The 26,291-nt window shown below is 43.1% G+C and overlaps 3 protein-coding genes across 19 annotated transcripts in view; 2 read left to right on the plus strand and 1 right to left on the minus strand.

The window, feature by feature from the left end:
• Positions 1 to 17,402, plus strand: part of PBRM1 (polybromo 1) — a 65,413-nt gene extending 48,011 nt beyond the window's left edge. For 7 of the 17 annotated variants that reach the window (XM_067003338.1, XM_067003340.1, XM_067003336.1 and 4 more), the window contains 6 exons: positions 3,013 to 3,214; positions 7,111 to 7,269; positions 11,085 to 11,240; positions 13,510 to 13,580; positions 14,788 to 15,004; positions 15,354 to 17,402. In XM_067003338.1, the coding sequence (XP_066859439.1) occupies positions 3,013 to 3,214; positions 7,111 to 7,269; positions 11,085 to 11,240; positions 13,510 to 13,580; positions 14,788 to 15,004; positions 15,354 to 15,526 (978 nt within the window). In that variant the 3' untranslated portion in view covers positions 15,527 to 17,402. Of the gene's footprint in view, positions 1 to 3,012; positions 3,215 to 6,234; positions 6,315 to 7,110; positions 7,270 to 11,084; positions 11,241 to 13,509; positions 13,581 to 14,787; positions 15,005 to 15,353 lie in introns of those variants that run through there. The other 10 variants (XM_067003345.1, XM_067003348.1, XM_067003346.1 and 7 more) reach the window with 5 other exon arrangements.
• Positions 17,403 to 21,163: 3,761 nt separating this feature from the next.
• UQCC5 (ubiquinol-cytochrome c reductase complex assembly factor 5) lies at positions 21,164 to 23,016 on the minus strand. Its single transcript, XM_048068712.2, has 3 exons — positions 22,882 to 23,016; positions 22,620 to 22,772; positions 21,164 to 21,517 (listed from the first exon to the last, which is right to left on the minus strand). Exons 2-3 carry the CDS (start codon positions 22,768 to 22,770, stop codon positions 21,450 to 21,452), a joined length of 219 nt encoding a protein of 72 aa, XP_047924669.1. The 5' UTR covers positions 22,771 to 22,772; positions 22,882 to 23,016; the 3' UTR covers positions 21,164 to 21,449.
• A 127-nt stretch (positions 23,017 to 23,143) lies between these two features.
• Positions 23,144 to 26,291, plus strand: part of NT5DC2 (5'-nucleotidase domain containing 2) — a 28,032-nt gene continuing 24,884 nt past the window's right edge. The window contains exon 1 of the mRNA XM_048070084.2: positions 23,144 to 23,515. Within this exon, the coding sequence (XP_047926041.2) occupies positions 23,257 to 23,515 (259 nt within the window). The 5' untranslated portion in view covers positions 23,144 to 23,256. The remainder of the gene's footprint in view (positions 23,516 to 26,291) is intronic.

Here is a 26,291-nt window from a genome sequence, read left to right on the forward strand (position 1 = left end):
AGCAGTATGCACTTCCGCTGTGTTATATTGACTGTGAAGTGATAGCTTCACTAGCAGTTGGAGAAAGGATGTGACCACGTGTCACAAAAAAAAAAAAAAGAAAACAGTTGATGAAATTCAAAGCTTTAGTTTGGTTTGATCATGATTTTTGCCATGCGAGCAGACCACCAAGGACATTTTCCCATGCAAAGCTGACTTGCTGCTCTTGCTTTTTAGTGCTTTAGAGTTTGTAAGTAGCATGAAAACTCTTGCCAGGTATTACAAAAAGCAAGTATGTTGTTATCTAAATTAACCAACTAATATAACATTGTAGGAAGGGGGAAGGTAACTTATACATCAAAATAATACTATTGCTAAGCATAGCAGCTTCTGAAAGCAATTTAAGTAGGGATCATTGGTCATTAAACAAGTCTTCAAACTGCCTTCTGTTGATCATTGTCTTCTGCTCTCCTTTGCTTTCTGTCTTCCTGTAGAGCTGTGTTTTGCTCAGATTCCCATGAGAAGTTTAATTTAAATACTAATGCATACTGTCTCTTTAAAAAGCTGTGTTGATTGTTACATTTTTTTGTTTGTATTGGGACAGTCTTTCAGGGCTTTCAGGGTAACTGCTGAGAAATCAGACTCAGTGGAAATATCCAGCGTGCATGTGTATACCTTCAGACAGATGTGAACTCTGAAGTCTAGAAATTGAAGTGGAAAAAAAAAATAAGAAAAAAATGAAAAGAATCAATAGCAGTGTATTCTAAGAGATGAAGGATGATTCACAAGTATCCCCTTGCAGATTCATCATGCTGCTGATTTGGAAATAAGAGGCATGTTGTGTCTGAGCTGGCCTTCAAAGCACAATTTAACTTTGACAGAGAGATAACTAACACATAGCACAGAAAGAAACTGTCTTCTTCAGCCCAGCATAATTATTCTATTTATGTCCCCTTTGAAAAGTGTCATTTTAAACAGAGCTCCCAGGTAAAAGGCATGTGTTTGCTTCGTGTTCTCTTAAATGTATGCAATTTTATCTAAAAAATGATTAAAACTCCTAAGTTCTTTTTACCCTTTTTTCCTGATAACAAAAGAAGCATTTACTGCACCTGAGAATAAAAGGAATAAAAGGAGACAAGACGATTGAACACGTGGTGTTGTGGGGCTTGACAAATAGGTGAATGCTGTTCTCCTGCTGCAGTTGGCTGTAAAGCGGGAAGTAGAACCTAAGAAAGAAAAAGATGTGGAACTTTGTTTTTTTTTTTGCTTTAGCAATATGGCTGAGAAAAGGCATTGAAGAGGATCCTGGTTTATTTCTTCTCAAACACATCTAATCTGTTATGCAGTTATCTGCCTCAAATGGACAAGATTATGTTAAAAATTGTCTTGTCTTACAAGAGATGTAAAATAATGGAAAAATACGAGTTCTGAGCTCAGTTTTCATAAAAATTCTCAAAGTCCTGCTTTCCCTTTCAAACCAATGAGTAGGCCTTTATGTTAGGTGACCACATGTATAGTTGGATTTACCTGTTTCTGAATTGAGAACTCGTTCACCTGCCAGTGTGAGCTTCCCTGAGAAGCTAGGATGTGTTGTACATGCAGTTTGTCATACCAGAACCTGTGTGGGTTTTTTCCCCCATCACAGAGACAAACCTAGAAGGCTTCCTTCCAAAAAGCCAAATATTGTCCTTAGGCTCATGATGAAAACATTGAGGGTAGGTTGCCATTTGAAAATGAGTACAATGAAGCCTGGAATAACACACCAGCATGCCTCAGTTTATCCACTGCCTGGCTTATGTTAATGAGTAAGACATTTAGAAAGTTTTGGTGTAGCTGAAGCTTTGTATTTAGCTGGGAAATGAGTGTTGGACAGTTGGGCTTAGAGCGGCAAATAAACGAAGTAATATGGCCAGGACTTTCAGGATAGGAAGAGAACAACTGCATGTGTTTCTCTTTCCTCTCCGCCCCTTCCCCCCAAGTATTTGGAAACAGTTATACTCTTCAAGATGTGAGAAATTTGTAGTGCTCAAGATACGAGGAAGTCCTTTTGAGGGTATTGGTATGCTGCTGTGTTTGTAGGCCTTCTTGGCCAGCGAATGGGTGAATTACGGTCTCCCATACATCACATGCAGGTGGCATCTCAGTGGTTGTCAGAATAGTTTAAACATTGGTGGCTGGAAATGTCAAGGAGCTGTCAACAGGAGCAGCCAGGGTGAGAAGAGCAAAGGAGCAGATCTTAGATATAACAGAGTATTTGTTGCTCATCAGCACACAGGTGGGGATGTGAACCTGTTGTGCAGGTGATAGTGATCAGCAAAATGGGGCTTTGCTTTTTTTTCAGGGAGAAATAGGTACTTATGGAATGGGAGAGGAACTCTAGAGAGAAAGGAAAGTCTGGCAGGCAAAATGGAGAGCAGTTAGGAATGAGAAGACGGGAGGATAGAGGACAAGGAGGTGGGAGTTGCAAAGGCCCGGGAATAAATGTTAAAGCAATTCCCTAAAATCTACGATGCAAGTAAAATCTTCTACTTAACTTGTGTTGGCAATATTTCTGAGCAGCATAATGGATGACATCTGTGATAGCAGCACAATTACCATTATTCCTTTGGCGTTCTAAATGGTCGCTTGCTTGCTGCTCAGCCCTTCCGAGTCCTCTCGGTTAGTTTGGAATGACTTCAGCTAAGAGTAATCGTTCTGTGCTGTGTTTCTGCACACTTTTTGAAGCCTCCGTTATAAGGTTGACTTTATGTCTGGAAGGGTTAAAAAGCATCAGATCATTGTGTTTTGCTTTTTGTTTTTGTTGTGGTTGTGTTTTTTTTCCACCTGTGTACATTCTGTAAATGTGTGCTTGTTGTGCATTGGTAGGAGATGCAATCTCTCTTTGGGGGCTGTAAAGTTGAATGGGCCTTGTACAGATATATACAAGAGGAATTTGGGAATATTTTTACATTTCTTACAGCTTTGATTATTTTTTTTTAATGTCAAGAAACTTCTCTGTCGTATGCTTGTGGTCATAACTGCTTTTTCTCACAGTCCACTCCCAAGTCTGTTAAGGGCAGCACCAAGAAGGAGGGATCAAAAAGGAAGATCAACATGAGTGGTTACATCTTATTTAGCAGTGAGATGAGAGCTGTGATTAAAGCTCAGCACCCAGACTATTCCTTTGGAGAGCTCAGCAGGCTTGTAGGAACTGAATGGAGAAACTTGGAAGCAACAAAGAAAGCAGAATATGAAGGTAAATAAAAACTAAAATGCTAAACTCTTTTTACACTTTTTCTCTTTGAACATGTTCGTTGTTACTACTCAGATGACCAGTTTTATAAAAGGAAGTAGTTATGTTTGTGTTCTGGACGTGCCTTAAAGAGGAGTTCATATTGAGAGATGACTGAAGAGGAGCAAAGAACATGTTTAAGTTATGTAGTCTACAACTGATAATTTAAATATCTTTGCCACAAATAATCAAATGAACAAAAAAGAAATGGGGAATAATTAGAAGTAAAAGGGCTTGAAGCCCTAGTGCTGGAAGTCAGCTGGAAAAATGGCTTGTAAAAGTTTCTGTATAGGAGGACATGGAGGGGGCAGCAAGAAAGGGAACTTTTGGACAAGAAGCTCTTCAGAGCTGTGTTACCAGGTAAGAAAGCATGTAATAGAGCAGAAAAAAAGTTTCTCAGTTAACTGTACTGAGAGTCTGAAAGAGCTTTGGTAGAATAAAATCAGGGATACAGACTCTGTTATACTGTAAATGTGACCTGTTGTTCAGTCTCAGTATTAACTGTTGTAACTGATTTTGTTGAGAGATTTCATATCCTGAATTAAGCCAAGAAACATTTCATAGGGATGAGGTACTTTCAAAAGACCTTTCTCTCTCTCTCTCTGTCTCTCTCTCTCTCCTTCTCTTTTTCTCTCATTTTCCTACTGATACTGTTTGTTGTGTTTCGGCTTTATTTGACCAAAAATCAAAATGCAGAAGATCCTTAACAGCAGGCCCTATCCAAGCCAAACAGGGTAGCTTGACATCCAGAGTTACTATTTCAGTTAATGTCTCAACATTTCCAATATAAAGCCCAGTTTTTAAGCAACTGTTACAATTTTATTGGATAGGAGAGTTTCAACCCCTTAGAAAGGTATTGTCCGGTTAAGTTATAACGTTACTTTTTAACAGTGAGGATGATAGCTTTTTTGCATGCTCATAGCCTAGAGGCCACTCTGATACTCATACTGGAGGTTTGCCTTGTGCTTTACACCCTCAGCCTCCTCAGTCTTTTCTGAACTTGCAGTAGTACATCTTTGCAGTTCTGGAGAGTTCAGCACCATCACGAGTGAGTTGTCTTTGCAAATGTTGTGAAGGGAAATGGTAACGCTCTTATGTTGTGAAAGTACTAGGGCCTTATTTTTTTCCTGTTGTAATTTCCAATTACACCAGCGTAGGTGCATGTGGTATCTTTTATTGACAGGCCCCTCCTTGCAGCCTAACTCGAGCAGTAGGACGGCTGGCATGTCATCCCTTCTGGCCTTGAGCAGTGTGGTGCTCACACTTCCACTGTAACCTAACAGTAGCAACAGTGTCTGTCCCCTGTGTTAACGATATTCGGAGTGCTTCCGTTTTAACCCTCCTTATCCTTAAAATTTTCCAAAGCTTTTGAGTCTCGGACTGCAGCTTTTCCAGCTTGGTGTCTGCCTAGGACTAGGCTTACTTTTGTTTTGGATGGGTCGGGATGGGGTTACAAAGCATCCAAACTGTTTACTCATTACCATGCTTGAAAGGAGAGAAACTCCACTCCTTCCCATGTGACAAGTCAAAATTCATGTGCTCTGTAGTGTGGACACTGCACCAGGGAGCAGGGAACTGGCATGGTTTGACACTTGAACGGAAAAGTGCCTTTCCGTGCTTTGGCAATAGAGCAGTCTGCATTTTTGATTCATTTTGACCCACTGAAAATTTCATTTGTTATACGTGCAGGGTAGTAGCTGGGTTTTAGCAGCATTAATCAAAGAACAGGCTGTGTTGAAAATGCCCGCATGGCTAACTGTGCTGTGGAAACTCCTTACAATAAAATAAAGTAATACGTGGGGTTTGAGGCAAAGGCCTGTCCTAAGGTGAAGCTTTGTTCAAAGCAGGATGTCTCTTTCCTGTCTCTTGTGTTGTGTTGGAAATGACTTTTGAATGATCTCAAGTCCTAGCCTAAATGATTTGGGGTTAGGTTCAATGAGTGTTAAGGTGAATGTTCGAGGCTGAACTTTCGGACACCCCCTTCGGTTCCCTCTGGCAGTGTTGTTCCATCTGTTAGTTCAGCGGCAGCCACAACATGGACAGACAAGGTAACGCTCAAGTGTTGTCCTACATCAGGTCCTTCTTCAAGTCTGAAGTCTGATAAAACTGAATGCTTAACAGTAACCTCTCATTCACCAGGGTATCTCCAGAACTTTTGCTTTTGGCTTTTGTCTGACCTTTTTTTTTTTTTTTTTTTTTAAACTGACCAACAGTAGGTGAGAGTCAGAACAACTACTTCATCTTTTCCCTAAACGCTTGCTCTGGTCTTAAGATGATTATCTCCTTTTTCTACTTCAGGATCTATCTTTAAATGTCTCCTGTATTTTGTGCATATGAGTTGCCTATAGTAAATTTAGGAGTTTCTGTGTGTCGTCATCTCTTCCTGAAATGACAGGAGTGAAAAGGAGGGAAATGCCTTTGAAATAAAACTGGTCTTTCAGTGTATGGATGCTGTGCTAGATGCTGCACAAACGAGTCCTACAGAAGACTAATGCGTGATATATGTTTGCAGTCATATACTGGAAAAAGTGTCTAACGTTGGCAGGATGCATTCATAACTTTATCTCCTTGATGAACTTCTTAGCCTTGTTTGACAGAGGACCTTGATTGCTGTTTTAGTGGCAGTTTTCATCTTCCACCAGCTGCAAGAAAACTTCTAGTCCTGCATTCACTGTTGTTAAAATTTGCTGGAGATGTATGCTGCATTCGTTTATCCTTTGTTGTTCCTCATTGCGTCAGTAAGAGACGATGTTCAGAGTGAACAAATCAGCAACTTGCATGCCCTAAAAGCATCTTCAGTGGGCATTCGGTATATCTTCTTTTTTGTTTGCTTGTTTGGTTTTTTTTGTTGTTTTTTTTTGGGGAGGTGGGGGTGGTTTTTTTTGTTTGTTTTTCTTTCTTCTTCCCATGACCCTTTGTCCTTCTCTTAATATAAAATTGTCCTCTGGTCAGATTCCCTTGCAGTAGATCTTTTGTTCTTGCAGTCACAGTGAGAAACTTGATTGAGATAATGACCAGATTCATCGTACAAAGGACACACATGACCTCCAGTGAGCAGCACAATGTGAGTTAGACATCTTCAGCAAAAAAAAAAAAAAAAAAAAGCTCAGAGGGGACCAAAATGGGGAAAACAACAGAAAGAGGCAAAAGAAAAATATTTTTGCTTCACCAAACTGCTGCTTGTTATGTTCCAAACACTAAGGGCCTATCTACACTAGGGAAAAACTTTGCAAGTGCTTCCCAACTTTGCCACCGCTTTTCAGCTGCATCAGTAATAAAAAAAATAAACAACTAAACCCCAAAAATGCAACAACGAGAAAAGAAGTGGGGAGCCCAGGAAGAAACGGGCCACCACTGGCACTGCTGCCTGCTATTTGCGTCTTGTTTTAGGGCACGTCTGAGACAGGGTGCTCAAAATTCCTGTCTGTGGGAGAGCTGCTGGCCTTGGCTGGGACTGGTTTAGCTGAGCCAGTGGTGTCAAAGAGGGAACGTTTTGCCATGTTCTCCTAGTGTGGACTGAGCCTAGTGCTGGACTGCTGCTTCATGTTGGTAACACTGGTGTTATTATCCAATTTGTTCTTTGACTTTTTTAAATTTTTATTTTATTATTATTTTTTATTATTATTTTATTTTTTTAGAAAAAGATAAAACTTTGTGGACTATTTTTCATGCAAGGTTCTCTAAAAGTCTTAGCTGCAGCCACATGAAATCAAATCATATGCTGTATACAAAGATTCATCTGTTCTACTTTATATTTGACTAAACTATGCCAGTGTTTGACTAGTCCTTTTTAATGAACAGATAATATTTTGAAATTCTGGGTTACAAAACAGAACTGAAAATCTAAAATACTTTTACAGAGCGGGCAGCTAAAGTTGCTGAGCAGCAGGAGAGAGAGCGAGCAGCACAGCAGCAGAATCCCTCCCCCCGGGCAGGCACTCCTGTCGGGGCTCTTATGGGGGTGGTGCCGCCACCAACACCAATGGGGATGCTCAATCAGCAGTTGACACCCGTTGCAGGTAAAACGTAGGAGCTATGACCATTTTTTCCTCATCCACTATATCAACCCCCTTCATAACTCTGAACACTCTCTTGGGTCACTTTGTTCTTGCGGAAGAAAAGGCTCGACCTCTTCAGTCTTTCTTCATGATGACTATACATAGCCTCAGCAGTGGGCTGGCGGTCCCACGTTACGTGCTCCACTAGCGAGTAGCCTGTTGAAAGCGCAGAGAAAGGCTCCTCCTCGGGCGGTAGGCCTGTTCTGTTTGTGTGCAGTCGTGTTTATTCGCTCTGCTTTGCCGAGGTCACGTTTAGTCCTGCTGCGGCAGGAGGGGAGGGAGCTGAATATTCTTCTAGTGCATGTGGCACCAGTGGAAGTGGTAAAGCAGGAGGCAAATGACTTTTTTTTTTAATTGTCAGGGAGGTGAGAGGCAAACAGAAATCCAAACCAGGCTTTAAATCCAAGCACAAGAATTGCTAGTTGGATATAAGTGTTGTAGTCTACGTTCTAGTGTCATTGCAAATACAAGTACAAAATCCCAGCGTTACTGTTTTTTATCAGGTGATTTTCAGACCAGTTTAGAGAACTCTTCCACGTGGTCCCTGTTGCTGGGTGCTGTGTTCATTGCCAGTCATAGTCTGACTTGAGTTCACAGGCAGCGTGCTCAGAAGTATCTCCAGATCAGATCTGAAGAGTCTTTTATGGGAATCAGCCTTACATCTGTGAGAGAACAAATTAGGTCTGACCTGATAGTTTGTTCTCCTTCCCCCATTTCTGGTTAGCAATAGCTGGGTAGTTTCAGTCAAGGTCAAAATAGTGCTGAGTAGGTAAAAATGAATATTTGGAGGTTTGGTGTGTTTGGTTTTTTTTGTTTAGTTTTGGCTTTGTTTTGTTTGTTTTAAATTTCCCTTATGGCATTCCAATTATTCCGTTTACTCTTTTGTCATTTTTCTTTTTCTATGTCTTGCAGGCTGTGGCCATACTTAGAGCTGACAGCCTGAAGTGTTTTTCGTCATGGTCTCTAAAACATTTTTCAGAAAATAGATTGCATGGATGTTTAGACAGAAGGCGCATTCCTTGTTTAGTTCATGGTCTCCAGATTACAAAGCATTCGTTTACACTGAATTGCGTATTTCTTTTGGTTGTTCTTTTGTTTATTTTTTAAACTTTGTTCTTTGAACACCTTGTAGATTTTTGTCTTGCAGTGATGATTTTTCTGAACAGTTGGTGTATGTGTGCACATCTTTGTGCATATATTTAAAAAAAAAATCTCCAGCACTAGTCTTCTTTGTGAGTAATGTACTTCAATCCAGAATGCATAGAAATGTCATCATCTCATGGTTGTTTTTTCTTGATTTGGTTCTTGTTTTTTGGTATTGTGTTGCTTTTCCATTTTTTTTTTTGGAGGTAGGTATTGATAGGCAGTAATACTTTTATTAACACTTTCTTAAAAGCTTTCCAACAGCTGGGCTTTCAGCAAACCACACGTGTTACCTTCCTTCCTGTGGCAGCCTCCTCAAAAGCATACCTCTGTTCAAGACCATCATCTTACAGTTCACCCTCTTAGGTCTCTTTACTCTGTCGTTGTGAAATACTTCATTAAGTGGATGATCAAGTGGTTCTTTATCAACTCTTGCTGTTTTTTTTCCTGTTTTGAAAAATGCATCTTCCTTCTTTTGCTTTCCACAAGTCTTACTTGGAAGTGCCTTACTCCGTTGAGACTTTTTACATCCTCCTCCATCTTTAAGCCATGGAAAGCATTCAGTTGCTTTTCTCTGTTTTAGTGAACTTCTTCATCACTTGTTTATGGCCCACAGGTACAAGAAAACTGGATACGTTTTTGAGATACATTTTCTCTTAGTGCACAGTGCTCTAGTTGCTTTTAAATTCAGGTATTACAAAAGCTTATTTAAACTTCTATTGTTGTAGTAAAAAAAAAAAAAAGTGGAGGGGGGAGAAAGAGTAAATAACAGCTGTAGGAGCTGAAAATAGTTTGCCCAAGTTTACTAGTTTAAAATCAAAATGGTAAGTCACATATGGGGTATGAAAGCGGCTGCACTTAGAAACTTGGGGTGAGCTACAAGAACTAACTTCTCATGGGCACCTGTCTACAGTGTTACTATTCCAGTCAGCTGTTACATATTTTGTCTGGAAATGTAGAAATGAGCTTTTGTGATTGACAAGGGTGGGCTTGTTTTGTTGGAGGTTTGTTTTTGCTTTGTGGTGTTTTTTGGTGTTTTGTTTTTTTTTTTCTTTAAAAGCTTCAGAATTGTTTGTAAGTGAACTGAAGATGTGATTGCTGCTTGGGGTGCAGTGGAAGTACCAGGCAGGAGCTACAGTGAAAGCCTGTTATTCTAGGGATAGTTCTGTTATTTTCCTCTTTTACTTCTCCCATTAGGAATACGGATTTCACTGTGTTGATAAAGAGGTACAGATAATTTCTAGATATTTGAAATAGGTACCAAAGAGCTATTTAGTAAGTGCTGATCTAGGTGTCCTGTGCATTCAGAAGAAAATGAAGGTTTTACGAAGTTCAGTTCTTTGCTCAGTGTAAAGCTTTGGAATTTCAGGTTCCTCACCTTTGTAACTCTCCTGAGCAGGTGACAAATTCAGCTTGTGTGTTGGAGCTGCTTAAGGTGTTTCGATCCTGAGCTCACAACAGCTTTGATGAGAAGATGTTCAGGCAGAGCTGACGTTGAGTTTCTGGCCAGTTTTATTCCAGAAATCTCTGTTCTGAAAGTTTCTTTTATGAGTTACTTGGAGTGTGGCAAAGATTCAGTAAGTGGTTTCTTGGAACAAGTTACAGAAACTCCAGCAATTTTACATTTCTAAACTTACCTTTTATCTCACGACCTGCTTCTGTCCCCTATCATCTTTCCATTGTCTTTCCAACACCCTTCCTTGGTTCTCTGACAACACATTCATTAAAAGCATAGAAAATAAGCAAGAAAACAGGCAAGTTAAGTACTAGGGCCTACTACGGTGCAGATGCTTTATGGAGGTTCACTTAACAGACAGTGACAAACGTGAGCCCAAGCCAGAACAAACTGTCCTCTTCCGCCACGTGCAGAAAACTAACATTTTGAGCAGCACAATATCATCTTGGTTGCATCTTTGTTTTCCTTATTAAGACACTTTGAAAACGTTGAGAATGAAATTCAGTGAGGGACCGTATGTGCTCCTTGTAGACCCTTTTACTGCAGTCAGATATGGAGAGCGTAAGTCACTGCAGCCCAGCAAGCATATCCAGTGCTGTCAGGTTTAAAGTTTTAGTTATTTCTTAAATTCATACTGAAGATGGTTTTATAAAAAACACACATGTCAGTACCTTTAGTTTTAAGTATATGAATGTTCTAGGACTTCTAAAAGTTAATTTTGCATATGCACTGCATAAACACGTATAGATGTTTACTTTTTCCAGTCAAGTTTGGTCTCCAGGGTAGCCCACGAAGTAGGGCTGCTGGTGAAGCTTGTGTAGTTAGCGTTGTGCTCGTAATCTGTATGCAGATGGCAGAGCTTTTAAGCTGTGTTAAAATTGCTTGCGTTAGTAACATTTAATTGCGGCTGAATTTACTCCTTGTGTTAACATGTCTCAATATTCAGCATTTATTGCCCCGTGAGAAACATACAGATACGCTAAATACTAATTCATCAAAAGTGTAGCATTTCATATTTATAACTTTATTTTTATTTTTGTTCATTTTTGCAAGATACTAATTGTAGTATCGTCTTGCTGTACTAAAGGTGCTTTTTTTTGTGGATAGTGCATGTCTTACTGTGTAGATCATACTGCATGTTATTGATGCATGTTTGAAATTTGTTGTGTCCTTCAAGGCATGATAAGTGGCTATCCACCGGTGCTGCCACCTTTGCAGGGCCCAGTTGATGGCATTGTTAGCATGGGCAGCATGCAGCCACTTCACCCAGGGGTGCCCCCACCCCACCAACTTCCGCCAGGTATGCCAGGCATCCCAGGCATCCCACCACCCGGTAAGAATGTCATCCTCATTCGCTCCTTGTTTCATTTTCATGTACTTGCAATTTAACCAGTTGTTACAGAAATTATCTGCAGCTTGTTTTGGTCATAGCGTAATTGTTTGATTGTGTCTGAACACGGCAGGTTTGTAGCCGCAGCGTGCACAGCGTACTGCTGAATGTATGGGGTGCATGCAGAGCGTTTCCATTGGCGCAACACACGTCCAGTACACCAGCAGCAAAAAGGTTACTGGCGAAATGTGATGCTGCTCCAGCAGTGGTTCTGCTCCAGTTAAAAAAAACAACAACAACAACAACAAAAACAACAACAAAAAAATGACAACTGTGCACGAGCTTATCAGAAGTCTGAAAAATTGAAATCAGCCAGTTCATATCCTTATTTCATTTGAACAGCATCCTTCCACTCCCTCCCTTATTCAAGTGAAATCAATGACTTTCAAATGAAGTTTGAAATGGAATTTATTGGTCTCGTTCCTTACTGAACTCTTTTTCAGTGTAGGAGGAAAAATGTTCATCTGCCCTCTTGTCCTGTTTGCTGTGGATTTTTTTCAGTTTTTACCCCTGCTAACTCGTGGCTGTTTAAAAGACATGCATCCGATATGTTCAGCTGTTTGAACAAGCTGTGGACAAAAGTGGTCTCATTTGTCTCTCCTACCCCATTTGCAACTGTGTTTATCAGAAGCTCTGTTGGGACTTTATGTAAATTGTTGTGGTGATTTGTTGTTGTTTGCTTGCTTGCCTTTTTTTTTTTTTTTTTAAATCCATCAGTGTTAGGCGTGCAGTTTGCATCATTGCTGATGTGTAAGATTCACCATAATGTCATGTAGAGGGAGTAGGAAAACAGCAGCGTGAGCTTGCCTCCGACTCACCAGGACAGTGACATTGAAGCACACAACAGCAGCATACAAATGTTTGGGAGGTGAACCCAGGACAACGCATTTCTTTGAAGAATGTTTCCAACTGGAGAAACGGGCTGTGTGTACGATGTATAAAACTGAGAGAACTTGGCTGAGGAAAAAAAACAAAAAACAAATAATGCCCAGGAGTGGAGGACCACACGTGAAGTGGTGCTAAATCGGGCTGGGTGGGCTAAGGGTCAGTGAAGCTCTAACACTGGAAAGGGGAGGGTGCCCTCCTCCAAACCTATCTGCTTTGTACCAAAAAAAAATCTGTACTGTATTCCACAACTTGCCTCATCAGTGTTTTTCCCAACTTCTGACTTGCTGTTAGTACAGATGCATTTAAAATGGAGGCTGTAATCAAATGGAAAACTGATTAGATATATGCTTTAGTGTGCAAAATGCAGTGACACATCTTCTGATCACTGGTACGGAAATCCGCATGCAAATTAAACCCTTGCGAAGACCATAATTATTGTGCAGCTTTTCAAATGAATGACTGTGTAAAATGGCATGAAGAGAAAGAAAAGCAGCAACATATGTAACTGGTTTTTTTGTTTGTTTTTTCTTTTTTTTTTCTTTTTTATTGTTGTGGTTTGATTTATTTTTTGTTTGGTTGTGATTTTTGTTTTGGGGTTTTTCTTTTTTTTCTTTTTTTTTTTTTTGACCAAAGCATCTGTATAGAAAATAGCAGGAACTGCATGACTCATTCAGATTTGTATGTGGGTGGTATCTGCTATATTCTGTGCCACTTCATGTAGTTAAGAAAAAAAAAAAAAAACAAAACTAACAGGATTATTTTTTCCTCCAAATGTTATCTGTTTCATACATATAGGACTATTTAAGCTTAACCTGCAAGTGGTGTTTTATATTAGTGAGATATTACAGAATTTTTGTAATGTCTTGACTTTCTTCCTACTATGAATGTGTTTTATAAAATTGAACACAAGGAAATGTTACTAAAGCAAAACAGCTTTTCCTTTTTTATTGTTCTTTTTTGTTTGTTTATTTCTAAGGATTCCAGGAAGTTTCTGTTCAGCCAAAGGTGCATATTATAAACTAAAGGATGTAGTTAGGCATTCCCTAAGGAACATGGAAAAAAAAAAATAATTTTGCATTTCTTTAGTTAAATGAATTCAAGGGGCCGCATATTAATGTTGGGTAGTTGTCTTGTCTTTTTTTTTTCCTTCATTCAGAAATTTCTAAAGTGTTTTGTTTTTTTATTGGGGGAGAGTGGGGTATTTAAATGTTTTTAAAATAGCTTTAAGCAATGATATCCAAGTATAAATTTGATTATAGAAGACCAGATAGGTATTTTTCACTGCTCTGAAATAGGACTAATTGTTTTATATTTTGGAATATAGGTGTTATAGGCCAAAATGTGTCCCCCATGGTAGGCACTCCAGCACCAGGAGCAAGTCCGTTTGGACAGCAGGTGAGTCATTTTTGCATTATTTATGAGGCTCTAAGGCTTTGAATTAGCATTTAAATGGGATCTCAGTTAAGACATGTAATGAATGCACATAGCCTTTCCCAGGGAGAACGTAAATTCCAAATGTACACTGATGTATTTAGAACCAGTTAATATCTTACACTCAGAATATATGTTTGTATTTCTTGGTTGAATTTTTATTACACTAATTAGGTTCTGCCTAGTGGAATAAGCCCTGTAGTATAAGCAAGACTGTGTTTTTCTTTTTTTTTTTTTTATTTCTTCTGAACTAATACAAGTAATTTTAACACACTGTTAAACTGGTGATAATTTAGGTTTTGCATGCTTTGTTGATGCGGCGGGGCTACTTTTGCGCTTCCTCAGCCATTTCTCAGCTAAGTGGGTAAAAGCCGTTTTGCTTGCTCCCAGATTTCACAAACCAACAAAGCAGATGCTGGTTGGCAGTTCAGAACCTGGGGGTTCGGATGCCAGTGATGGTCAGATGTTCCTTCTCAATGTGGTATAGATGAATACAGATGAAATGTCCAGCACACTTGAAATTGTATTGACTAAACATTTGCATTATAAAGAGAAACATGATTTTTGCCAGGGGGTATAAAGAAACTCAAAGTGGAGTAGAGTACGTGTGCCATGACACTGAGTTATTCCAGACCATAGGTCATCTTTGTTAAGAGTTCTGAGAACTGCTGGTTAATCACAACAGTTGGGGTTCTTCTGTGTGTCAGGGATTTCTGCGTGACTGTGATGTTAGCCTGACTGCAATTAGTGGTTTGTTTTTTTTTGGTAGAAGCATCCTAATCTTCCAGGGATAAGTATTAGATGTTGTAGAGGTACCTAAAGCAAGATTAAACCCTACACCTTGCACATCACAGGTTTTGTGGTCAAGTGTGAGAGAACATGAAATAAAAAGGAGGAAGAATAGCAGTTAAGGGTAATATGAGAGAGGAGAAATGGTGGTAGTAATGAGAACATGTTTGTTGTTAAATATGGTCCGTTCATACATCTTCTCTCTGTGCATCTCAGTGACCTCCCCAGGTAACCGTGGCCAAAGCGGGTTGTCTTCCAGTGAAATTTTCTTTGTGCCTTCAGTTATAACCAAAACTCCATTGTATGAGGATGATCTGATGCACAGATGTGAACTGGCTTCCCTGCAGTTCCCCTAGATCTCTCCGTTGCTTTGTTGTTGCAGATAGGAATCCTTGGCCCGCCAGGACAGCAGGCGCCCCCTCCGTATCCGGGCCAGAGCCCAGCAAGTCAGCCGGTCATGCAGCAGCCCTCAACTCCCATGTTTGTCTCCCCTCCACCAAAGACACAAAGGCTTCTTCATTCTGAAGCCTATCTGAAATACATCGAGGGACTTAGTGCTGAATCAAATAGCATCAGCAAGTGGGACCAGACCCTTGCAGGTAAGGCTTTTGACACACAGCGGGATGTTTCCATACAGAAACACTTTTTTGTAACCGTTAATATTTTTGGCTTTTATGGAAAATGCTAAATTAATCTGCTGCTTACTTAATAAAACGTACACATGCAAGTAATTGTTAAACTGACAGACTAACTATATGTTATTAGTAGGCTAATTCCATTGATGCTGTATAAATCTAATTACGAGTTGTATGGGTTCAAATACTGGGGGGTAAAAGAAATACTGTGGAGCTACATTCTCCTTCTTTCCTGAAAAATTGTGGTGAATATCAAAGGCGAGGCAAATTTATCAAAGTCAGTAGATAATTGGGCTGTTTCTTAACCTTTCAGCACGAAGGCGAGATATCCACTTATCAAAAGAACAAGAGAGCCGTCTCCCGTCACACTGGTTGAAAAGTAAAGGGGCTCACACCACCATGGCCGATGCGTTATGGCGTCTTCGAGACCTGATGCTACGAGACACCCTCAATATCCGTCAGGCATACAATATAGAAAATGTTTAGTTGCATTATTGCTTCTTTCTTTGATACCTGCATATAAGGAGTTTTGTGGAACAATAGCTGTTTTAGTTACTGGGTGGGGAGAGATAACCAACAATAATTTGTATTGCATTTTACTGTACATTGCAAGACCATTTTTATATAAGGACACTTTTAATAAGCATATTTCACTTTTTGTTATATTAAGTTGATTAATTTTGTTATATTGATAATTATATCAATATTGATATATATCAACATATCAATATTGATATATTGATTAATTTTGTTATATTAAGTTGTGTTTGTTATATTAAGTTGATCAAATACACGGATTTTTGCATATGTTTCCTTTGTTTGAAAGGCGATTTCATAATTGGTTAACTGTAGTCAAGGATTCATCTTTCTTATACTTTATTGCTGAGAATCTGATGCCATTGTTTTTATATAAAAGAAGAAAAATAGAAAACAAAGTATTTACAGATTGGTACAATGGAATGTGAAGTTAGTCATAGTTTACATCCTAGAGGAAAGTGTGTACATGTGCTTGTGTGTGCTAGCCGCTTCCGGCAGAAATCTCAGTTGGATGTGAACAGGGAAGATCTCTTTGAAAGAAGCTAAAGGTAAGGAGTGCGTTGACACTAGAGCAAAATCACATTTCAAGTCAATATCAAGGCAGCTGAATGGGCCACGGCGATCGTGGAAGTGCTAGCGCGGACAGGACAAGGCTGTCTTGACTGCTAGTGTTGTCCAATCCTGTCTAGTTATTTAATTGTGTAGCCAAGGCCATTATGATTCTAAATCGGTAACGGCATACCTATGCTGGGCACGCCCGTGGGAGGTGAAACGTTTCATCTGCCATGACCTGTTCTGGGGGTTCTGTGATGCCCTAACGCTGTGCAGAGAAGGCAAAGCTGCTTCCCGCTGCAATTCAGTCTGCAGGTGCGAGGGGCCAGAACTTTGAACCAGTTCAGGTCTTGGAAGGTAAGTTAGAGGAGAAGCTGAGTTCTTTTGTTAGTGGAGTAACTTGATGCTTTTAAATTCACACACATTCTGTTTATGATTGGGCATTATAAGATGTTTTTCTATGCTCTAAGTGTATTGATTCACGTTAACGAAAGTTTTGCAATGCAAAATTTGAAATTGGACACACAAACGTAACTTTATAATAGTACTGTATGCGTAACTTCAACATACCTAGTACGTCGGAGAAATAGAGTACCCGCATTGCAGCCTTCAGAGGGTTTTTGGGTTAGTTTTTTAGCAAAGTAAGGTGTGTATAGACTCCTCTTGCCAAATTTCAGGGTTGTGACTGCCTTCTGCTGAAGACTTAACTGTCCTTGTAACTAACCAACCTTTTGGACTGCAAAGCTATTTGCTTGAAAGTAAATGCTTTCACATACTTGACTGTAGAAAAAGAATAATTTTGGGTTGCATTAAATAAGTGGGAAGGTGATACTAATTTGAAAGAAATTGTTGGCAGGAACATGGTTACTGCAACTCAGTCCAAAAGAATAACTTTTTTTCTTTTTTTCTTCTGAGAGAGTGGAAAATAGATTAATCTAGGACCGGTATTTTCATAAACCAGTTGAAGATGACTAATAATTATTTGTTCTCTTCCTCAGTCCCCTTCCATGAGAAAATTCACTGTTTCTGTAAAAAAAAAAAAAAAAAAAAAAAAAAAAAATTGATGTTGGTGACTTTTTTTTTTCAGCGTATGTTTTCAGACCTGGTTAATCCATGCTTGGCTTTTCATTAGACCTTGTACTCCCGAAAGTTAAGCTGATAGCCAGGTGTATAACATGTATGTACCATCACTTTGTTTACCTGAGTCTTTTTAATTTGAATAAAAATAGTTTGCAAAGTGTTTTGGATTAAACAGGTTTGAGTGTCCCATCAAGACTTTTGTTAGGATTTTATTTCAAGTAATTCTGGCAGTTGCTGATCCAGATTTTATGGAGTCCTTGGTATGTGCATGGATGTATGTGGGTAAAGAATCCTTTTTATATTGTCCTGTGTGCTGCAAGGCATGTCTGGTAGGTGAAAAGAACAGTGAAGTTGGAGGAAAAAAAAAAGCCAGAAGGATGAACGAACTGTAGTAAGCTTTGAAAAAATACATGGTGGACTGGGAACAAGCTGAGTAGAGGTGATAAGATTCAGTCAGTTCCAGTTGCCTCCGCAGTAGTTGCTTTGAAAATAAACAGCAAGCCTTATTTTCATGCTGGAAGCTAACCTCGTTCAGGACTGTCTTTTACGTAGCTGGATAATGAAGGAAATCTAAAAAATAATGTGGAAAAAGCGTCTTTTACCCAGTAAAATTACAAAACAAGATGGAAATCTTCTTTAATAACACCAATGGCAAGAAAAATTAAGTGATAGTGACCTCGTATATCTTGAGGTGCCTCTGACATATGATTCACAAAGAGCTATTTAAGCAACCAGAACAGATACCATTATATTTAATTAACATGCATTAATGTCTTGGACCCAGGGGATAAACACAGCCTCTCATGCAGGCTGCCAGCTTTACAGAACTTCCACCCTTCTGAAACCTGATGGTGCAGTTCCACTGAGAATTCTAATCATTGTTCACATTTTATTTGCTCAATTTGAGATGCTGAAGATCATCTGTAGATATACGTAGCCCTCTATCGGCAGCAGGAGCACTAAATGGGAGCAGTATTTCAAAATGCTTGAGTACTTCTAACATCAAGAAATGGGATCTGCTTCAATGGCACGTGAAATATTCTGATCAGTAATCTTTGTATTCTTTTTGTTTGCTGCATTATACCAGCAAGTCTAATTTGACAAACCAAACCAAAAACCCAGCTACTGCAGTGCACGAGGATCTGGTGGTCCTGGGCGAAGAGATTCCCAGTCTCTGGCATTCCTTGGAGAAACTCCTCCAGCAATCCAGTGCAGAAGTCTAGCCCCACAGCTTAACTTCCAGTAAAGGAGACAGCAGGAGAAATGTGAAAACAATTGGAGGCGAAACCCCTGGGTTATGCAGCAGCACCAGTGAGTGGCTGGGCTTGGCTCTGGGTAAGCTCAGGGTGCTTTGCAGCCCGGGACAAAAAATGGTGATGGGAGGTCATGAGGTCTGCAACTGTCTCCACAGGGAGTGCCCAAATTCATTTTTCATCAGATGATTTAGGGAGGACTATAAATAATCCTCATGCTTTGTGCCAAGCACAAGCATCCAATAAGGATTTAAGGAAACTCCTCAGGAAGTCACAGAATCACAGAATGGTAGGGATTGGAAGGGACCTTGAAAGATCACCTAGTCCAATCCCACTGCCGGAGCAGGAACACCCAGATCAGGTCCCACAGGAATGGGTCCAGGTAGGTTTTGAACGAGACAAAGAGACTCCCCAGCCCCCAGGCAGCCTGTTCCAGGAGGGAGAGGGCTGATGAACAGCTCCATGGCTTCCCCCAGGTCACTCGGTCAGCGTGAGCCTGTCTCTTCTCTAGTGCTGGAGCGGTGGGCAGCATTGCTTAGTCCTAAGTATCGGGGTTTGTTTGCACGTGACTGCTTTCAGCTGCTTTACCGCATTGAATTTTTCCATGCTTGACATCTAAATCGGCCTGACTTGCATAATCTGGAGAGCCTGCAGCACAAATGCTTTCCTTGTTCTCAGAATCTCTCTCTGTGGCTGCTGTGAAGGGAACACCCGAGGCTGCCGTTTGTAGATGTTGACCTGACACCAAGTGAACTCCCTGCAGGCTGAAGAGACGTGCTCAACTCCAGAACTGGCAGGGGCTCAGCAGTACTTAAATTGAAAGCTGTGTTCCTGGCTACTCCTGCAGCATCTAACAGAAACATCGCTGTTTCCAGCGCTGGTCTGAGCTATGGAGGGTTGAAGAGTGAGTGTAGATTAAAACTGATCCTAAATTCCCACTTGTGCCTGCTACGGGAATGGGCTGGGACCAGGGTGCTCCAGCTACTCTGTTTCCAGTGTCAGAGATGGGCAAAATTGGAGAGCGCAGAAGGATCAGTGCTAGCAAGCATTGTGGAATTGGCAATGCAGTTCCAGAGCTCTAAATGTCAAGCTTCATCTCCTGTCATCGCAGATCTGTTGCCTCGTGGCTGAAATGGTGTGATGCCAACTCAGAGAAGGATTTTACTCCTGCAGTGGTCACAAAGATCAGCGACACCGAACTCCCTGACACCAAACTCCTCGTAAGTGACTGGCAGTCCTGCCTTGCTTTTTAAACTTAACTGGAGACACCTTAAGCTAAGTTCCAGACATGCCTGGTGCTCTCAGCTGCAAATGGGAAACAGTGCCACAAAATAAGAAAGAGCTCTGACATGAAAAAATAGGCCTTGATTTGCTGAGTCGGTGAAACACTCCTGCTATTATAGGAGTGCTATGGGAAGCCACAGGGAGAAGCGTTCGCAGCAGGCTGAGCGCTGAGAGGAAACTAGGGCACAAGGCTTCTTAAAACAACAACGATATGGAAACCAAGAACCAGCAGGAGAGAGTTCCAAAAGGCTCTAAGAGCAAAGGCAGATGGAGCTAAAGCGCAACAATTTTCAAAATGTGGTTTTCTGCTAATGTTTCACTGTATGTGGTGCTACTGTCAGGATTTGTGGCAGTGGAATGATCAATGAGTGCAAAAACAATCTTGTGCCTGCCTGCGTGGACTTGGGCTCCACCTCAGAACCAAAGCCAGAAGTGAGGTTATTACTTCTCAAATAGACGTTCCCCTCCCCCCCCAGTACTTCCTTTGCTGTCCACTCAGAGCATGGAGGGCATAGCCACATCTTCAGTTCTCTGCCAGTTCTTTTTTTGCCTGAAAACTCAGACAGCACTAGTTCTCCAGATCAAGTCCCTGGAAGGCACAGCACAAAGTTATGTGGGTACCTTCTGCTTGCAAGTTGAGTAACCGCACTGTAAGATCATGTAAACTGAGGTTCTCTCTTATGTCAATTGAAAACTTGCTCCTGTAGAAAAAGGCTACCAGGTGTTAGCATAAGAATGTGTTTAAGTATATCAGCTCCCTTGGGTTTTGTTTTTAGGCTGGTGCTTTGATGTTAAGAATTGGCCTCCTGGGGAACTGTCAGCATATACACAAATCATCAGAAATAAAAGCAATTGCATTAATAAATGCAATTATCGTACCAGAGTCACACTAATGCCTAGTCACTGACATGCTCCACACTCATGAGGTCTAGCGTTGCTGTGATAGGGAATAAAACTGAAAAAGCAGTCCAGGACTGCTGTTAGCTCTCCTCTCCTTCTTTGGGAGGCACGCCTCCTGCAACAAGAATTCAGGTGCCATGGTTGCTGTGGCACATTCCTCCAAACCTGTGTCTGTTAACAGGTAAAGCATCAGGTTTTTCTTCCCCTCAGCCCTTGCCTCTCTCTATTGTTAGTCATCACCCCGGCTACTGTGCATGTACCCAGCAGAGCCTAAACACACAATGACTTTCCAAAGAGTGGGGGCAGAGTAAGCAAGCACTGAGCTCTAAGTCTGTCCTATTTTATCTACTTTGAAATTTCACTACACTGGAAAGAAAAATCAGACATGAGAGCAGCTTCCATCAGTACAAAGCAAACTAATTAAAAATGAATGCATGCAATATGTAACTCAGTTCTCTCCCAGTGGTGCTGTCACAACAACAGCATTTCATCAAGCAAAGAAAAGCTGTAGCCAGACTGTTTATTCAGTTCAGTTTATTTAAAAGTACTGAAAAAAAATTAAATAGGTGGCAAAGGTCTAAACACAATGAACTTCTCTCTGCTGTATTCGGTTTAGACATAAAATGTTCACGATAAGAAGCAGATGTAGAATAATCTGCCAAAACCATCTGAGAGCATACCTCGCAAACTGCAGACTACAGTTCATGTTGCAGAGACAAAATTTTGCCCCTACCAACACCACGGCAGCAATGCTTCTTTGGTACGACTGAAGCTGTCAGGACGTTCCCCTTGAAACCTTCCAGCTAAAATTCACTTTTGTCCATCCTTGCCTTGTACTGTCTTTCAGATCGTTTCCTGCGGTAAACATCATCTGCGGCAAAAAGAGATTTTATTAGCATTATTCAACAGCAAGATGGTATTAAATGCATGAATCTTGTCATCTCAAACTTTTCAAACCAATTTCCTCTTACAGACATCAACAGGCAACTGGAGACAACATGAATCCTTATTACCACTTAAAAATAGCTCATTTCCCTCCTATCCAGGCTAAAGTTCTTCCCCTCAGTCTTGATTAAATATTTTTATAGGAAAACTAAGTTTCCAGAGTGATACAGTCATTTTCTTACTTTCTCATGAGGATAATTAAAACCATAACTGCCTAAACTAGCTGAAGCTAAAAGGAAATTAAATTACAGGGACGAATTCCAATGCCTGAGGACTCAGCATGGCCTCAGTATTGTAGCTATTTCTAAAAACAGAGGTATCTACTCGTGTTGATCTTCCTAGCTGTTCTGCCTGCCTTCCCCACACTGATCACCCCTAAGTATCCATCACCAAATAAAAACTCTCACTGACATAAAAAGGTTACCAGTCTTGTACGTTGTTACCTTGCATGGATTATGGAACAGCATTATTACTGTATTACGAAATCATTTAGGCACAGCATTTTTTTCAGAGAAAAAAGACCGGGGCTCGGGCTGACGTGTAACAGCTGCCACACGGATGATGTGCTTTGGGTTCTTACCTGCCTTTACTGCTACACAGGTGTGCCTCAGAAGGGTTAGATGGAAAAACCTGAGCACGCCCAAGCCTTCGGGAGCAGTTTTGGTTGCAGTGAGCTTGGCAGCTGTGGGAATCGTGGCAAGCTGTTCTGTTCTACAGGAAACTCACACAGACCTCCCACGAAAATGGGAGTATTCTCACATAACACGGAGCTAAACGCTCAATTCCGTGTTCTGAAGGACACGGAGGTTTCTGTTAGGGCTTCCTAGCGGGGAGCGAGCCTGAACTGCTGTCAGCTGAGAGAGGTGCTCCATGCCTCAATTACCTCTTTAGGAAACACATTTCGGAGGAACCCGCTCCCCGTTTAAACTCCTACGGCCCCGGTGAGCCTGCCCCAACCTCAGAGCCCGCCTTCGCGCTGCCGTGGGGCTGGGGCGCCCCCGGAGCCCCGCGGGCGGAGCAGCACTCACAGAACGTCTCCTTGCCGACGCGGACGTGGATCATGACCCACTCCATGGCTCCCCCGAGGAGGAAGAAGAAGGGCAGGAAGCGGTAGGCGCCGAAGCGCTGCCTGCCGGGCACCCGCCGCAGGAGGCGCCTCACGCGGCCGCTCACCAACATGGCTGCGGGGACATGACGGGACAGGGCGGGAGGGGGGGGCGGCCATGGAGCCCCCGGCCCCGGCCCGCAGCCAATCAGCGCGGGCGGCGCCTCGCGCCCCCCCCCCCTCACCTCCAAGCGCGGGCCCTCCGAGCCGCCGGGCGGCAGGACGCCGCGGGCACCCACGTGACGCGCCGCCACGCCTCGATTGGCTGGCGCCGCGCGCAGCAGCGGGCGGGGCGCTCCTGGGCTCCCCGCCCCGGTCCCCTCGCGTGGGGCGGGGCGGGGCGGGGAGAGGCGAGCGAGGCCCCGCCCCCTCGCGCGGCGCGGCGGGGATTGGCTGCCCGGGCCGGGCCGGCACGCGCGGCGGGGCCGGGAGGGGCGGGGCGGGGAGCGGGGCGCGACGGGCGCTGAGGGGAGCGGGGCGTGAGGGGAGCGGAGCCCGGAGCGGAGCCGTGCCCGGTCTCGTCCCCGGTCGCCCCGAGGTCCCTCTGCCCGGCCGGGGCCATGGCGGCGCTGGGCACCGCAGCGCTGCGGGGCGGCGGCGCGGCCCCCCGGCTCCTCGCCGCCTCCTGCCGCCGCGGGAGCAGCCACGGCTCCGGGGACGGCGGCCGCGGGCAGCCCCGGGAGCCGGCGGCCGGCGGCAGAGCGCGGCGAGGAGCCGAGCCCGGCCCCGCGGCGGGCAGCCAGCCCGCGGCGGCCGAGGGGGCCGACACCAGGAGCTACCTGTGGGCCCGGTACCACGAGATGAAGAAGCTGGTGTACGGTAAGCGCCGCCTGCGGCTCTGAAGGCGCCAGACAAAGACTGTGTCTGTGCCGTGCGGTAGCTCGCTGTTAGCTCCTGTTGGTCTGAGGGCTCGGAGGAGGAAGGCGGCCGGCCGCGGGCATCTGGGAGCACCGTCCTGCTGCTCTGGGGCTGGCAGCCTCTGTCGCCGCTTCTTCCCCCGCCTTGCAGCGCCCGAGGTCTGACATAAAGCGGAAAGCTCTGTTTATGGCATGGAAGCGTAAAGAAGTTGGCCGCTGACCCGCTGGGCACACGGCCCCTCGCGCTCCGCCGCCCGAGCCGCGGCAGGCAGCGAGGGGTGCTCGCAGAAGTTATGCTGTTAGGCCGTACTTTTAGCCCCACTGCTGGAAAGAAATTCCGACTTCCAAGGCTTCTGTTGCTGTCTGTACCCTAAAATCCTCAAAGACGTTTTTTTTCTGTTTGATGGCCGTGCTGATGCCATAAATGCGGATGTATTAATAGGCTGTGTCGCTGGCTCTTGGGAAGGTGCTCCCTTTACCGAGGCAGATCGTGAAGCCCGTTGTATTCACACCGTTACGCTCCTTGGGATGCAAGTGGTTATGATGCACTTATCGCTCCAGATGCAGAATTAATCTCCAGGGTTAAATGCAAAATGGAGTTGGACGGAGGTGCCCATGTGTTACAGAGCAGTCTCTTTACAAACCTTCATGTTGAATAAGAAGGCCGTCCTTTGTTTAAATAACAGCTCCCCAAACCAAAATTTCAGGACTGTGCTGTTATTCAAGTCCTGCGAAGAACGGGCATAAATAAAGTTGGCCCAAGTTGGTTTTAATTGCGGCTTTTACGACTCAGCCGAGATGTGCCAAATGTGGCATCATCAGTCTTCTCCTTTGCTCTTGATTTCTAGCTTTGATGTAAAAGTGAGCGTGGTTGGGCTATGGGCTTGAAAACGTTGTCATGCTTTTGATTGATCAGTACGGCGTTCAGGAAGATCCCAGCGATGCCACCTTCTGTGTTCTGCCAGGCTCGGGTGCGGTGGCACAGAAACCAAAGCTGGGCAAAAGGTGCTGCTGAGGTAAAACCTCCCCTTTGGTCGGCCCAGGAGACGTCGTTCTCATCCCGCCCCTTGCCTTTTGCAAGACTGACCCTCGAGGCCAAACTTCATTGCATCTGAGAATCTGAGAATGCTGCTTGCACTTCGTGTGCCCGAAGGGCAAGGGTGACTGTATGTCAGAGTGGTGGGGTTGACCAGGACTTGCGGTATTTTTGATGATACCTGAAGTGTCGAGGAAGGCTGATATGTCTCTGTTAGTAAGCAGTGTCCAAAGTCCTGCCGTCTAGGAAACATCCCATCCCATCCTGAAACCCAGTGGATCTGGGAAGCAAGTGAAGGTTTGGCTGTGAGGAAATGTGTGTTTTTTCCTAGATCTTTTAAATGTAGCTAAAAATAAATCAGCTTTCCTGAGGAGCTTTTGAAAGAACTGTTAACTTCTTGCCTCCGCATGGCGTTGAGTGGTTAAATGAGAGAACCGCTGAACACAGCGAGAAGTTTGCAGTGCAGATGGTGAGAATTTGGTTAGGTTTTGCTAATGCTGAGGGCATAGGTCAGAGGTAGTCCTTGCTGTTTTCACGTTGTACAGACCAAGAAATACCTTTGCAAGCCACGCTCAGCAGCGTGTGCCCATCGCCTTCAGCAGTGAGCAGAGAGAGGATGGCACCTCTGCGTGGTCACTGCGCTGGTGACTGGCGTAGAGGAGGGGTGGCTTTTGCAGGCCAGCACATTTTGATTCTGCTTGTGTTGCTAATCTCAAGCAGGCACAAAGATTTAAGGGGCTCAATCTCTACCAAGCCAGGAGACAGCCTGGTGCTGCGATAATGGGAGCCATGCAGATCGCTTGGGGAGTGTGCCTGTTCTGCAGGTTGTGGCACCTACTAGATTGAGCTGGGAACAGAAATGAGAAATAGCAGCCGGTACTGGAAGTGAACTTCCAAGTTCAGCTTTCCCTAACGTAAAGTATTTTTTCTAGTAAAGGACTGCATAAAGAACATTCGTCTAGTGCCTTTGTGAAGATTTTTAAATGTCATTTTGGAATAAAACAGTATTTTTTTAATATTGCATTTGATTTGTATAGGTTTTATTGGAGAGAAATCCCAAAATATTTGGGCATAATGGCGTGAATTCGAGTTAGTGCTCCAGAGTAACTTTCAGCACTCTTTTAGTGCAGTTCTTCTGTAAGTTAGTGCTCTGTAAATAATACTTGTGTCTGCCTAGGCAAAGCCTGTCCTCTTGGTTGAGGCATCTGCTTGGGCTTTTTGGAATGCTTTGCAGGAATTGCTGTGACTTGGTACAAAACAACACTTCAAAAGGATAAAGAGGTGCATGGAAAGGAGAAAAACTGGCAGTTTGTCTCTAGAAAGCAAGTCCACGTGAGCAAAGGGAACTTTTATTCGTGGTGTGGAGCATAGTGGCCATCTACTTGTCGGTGTCGCTCTTTTCCTCGTCAGTCTTACAGGGATGAGGCAGACCTGCGGGGTTAGAGCTCTGTGAGCGCGCAGGGTGGGAGGGATAGGCACAAGGTGCCTTTTTTATGTGTTATTCTTCACTAATGCTGTGGATCTGAGGCTGAGGGAAAGCGAGTGCTTCCTGCTGCGCTGGCGGTGCCCCCGGGAGCTGAGGAGAACGCAGGACGTGTTTGGCACCTCCGACCGGGTTGTTTTTCAGATCAGAAGGGGCCATGTGGAGTCCTGAAGTCTCTGACCGTCGCTCACAGTTAATTACCCACGTTTGTTTCCTTCT

Source organism: Anser cygnoides, chromosome 10 (assembly GCF_040182565.1).
Source record: "Anser cygnoides isolate HZ-2024a breed goose chromosome 10, Taihu_goose_T2T_genome, whole genome shotgun sequence".
Classification (NCBI taxonomy): Eukaryota; Metazoa; Chordata; class Aves; order Anseriformes; family Anatidae; genus Anser; species Anser cygnoides.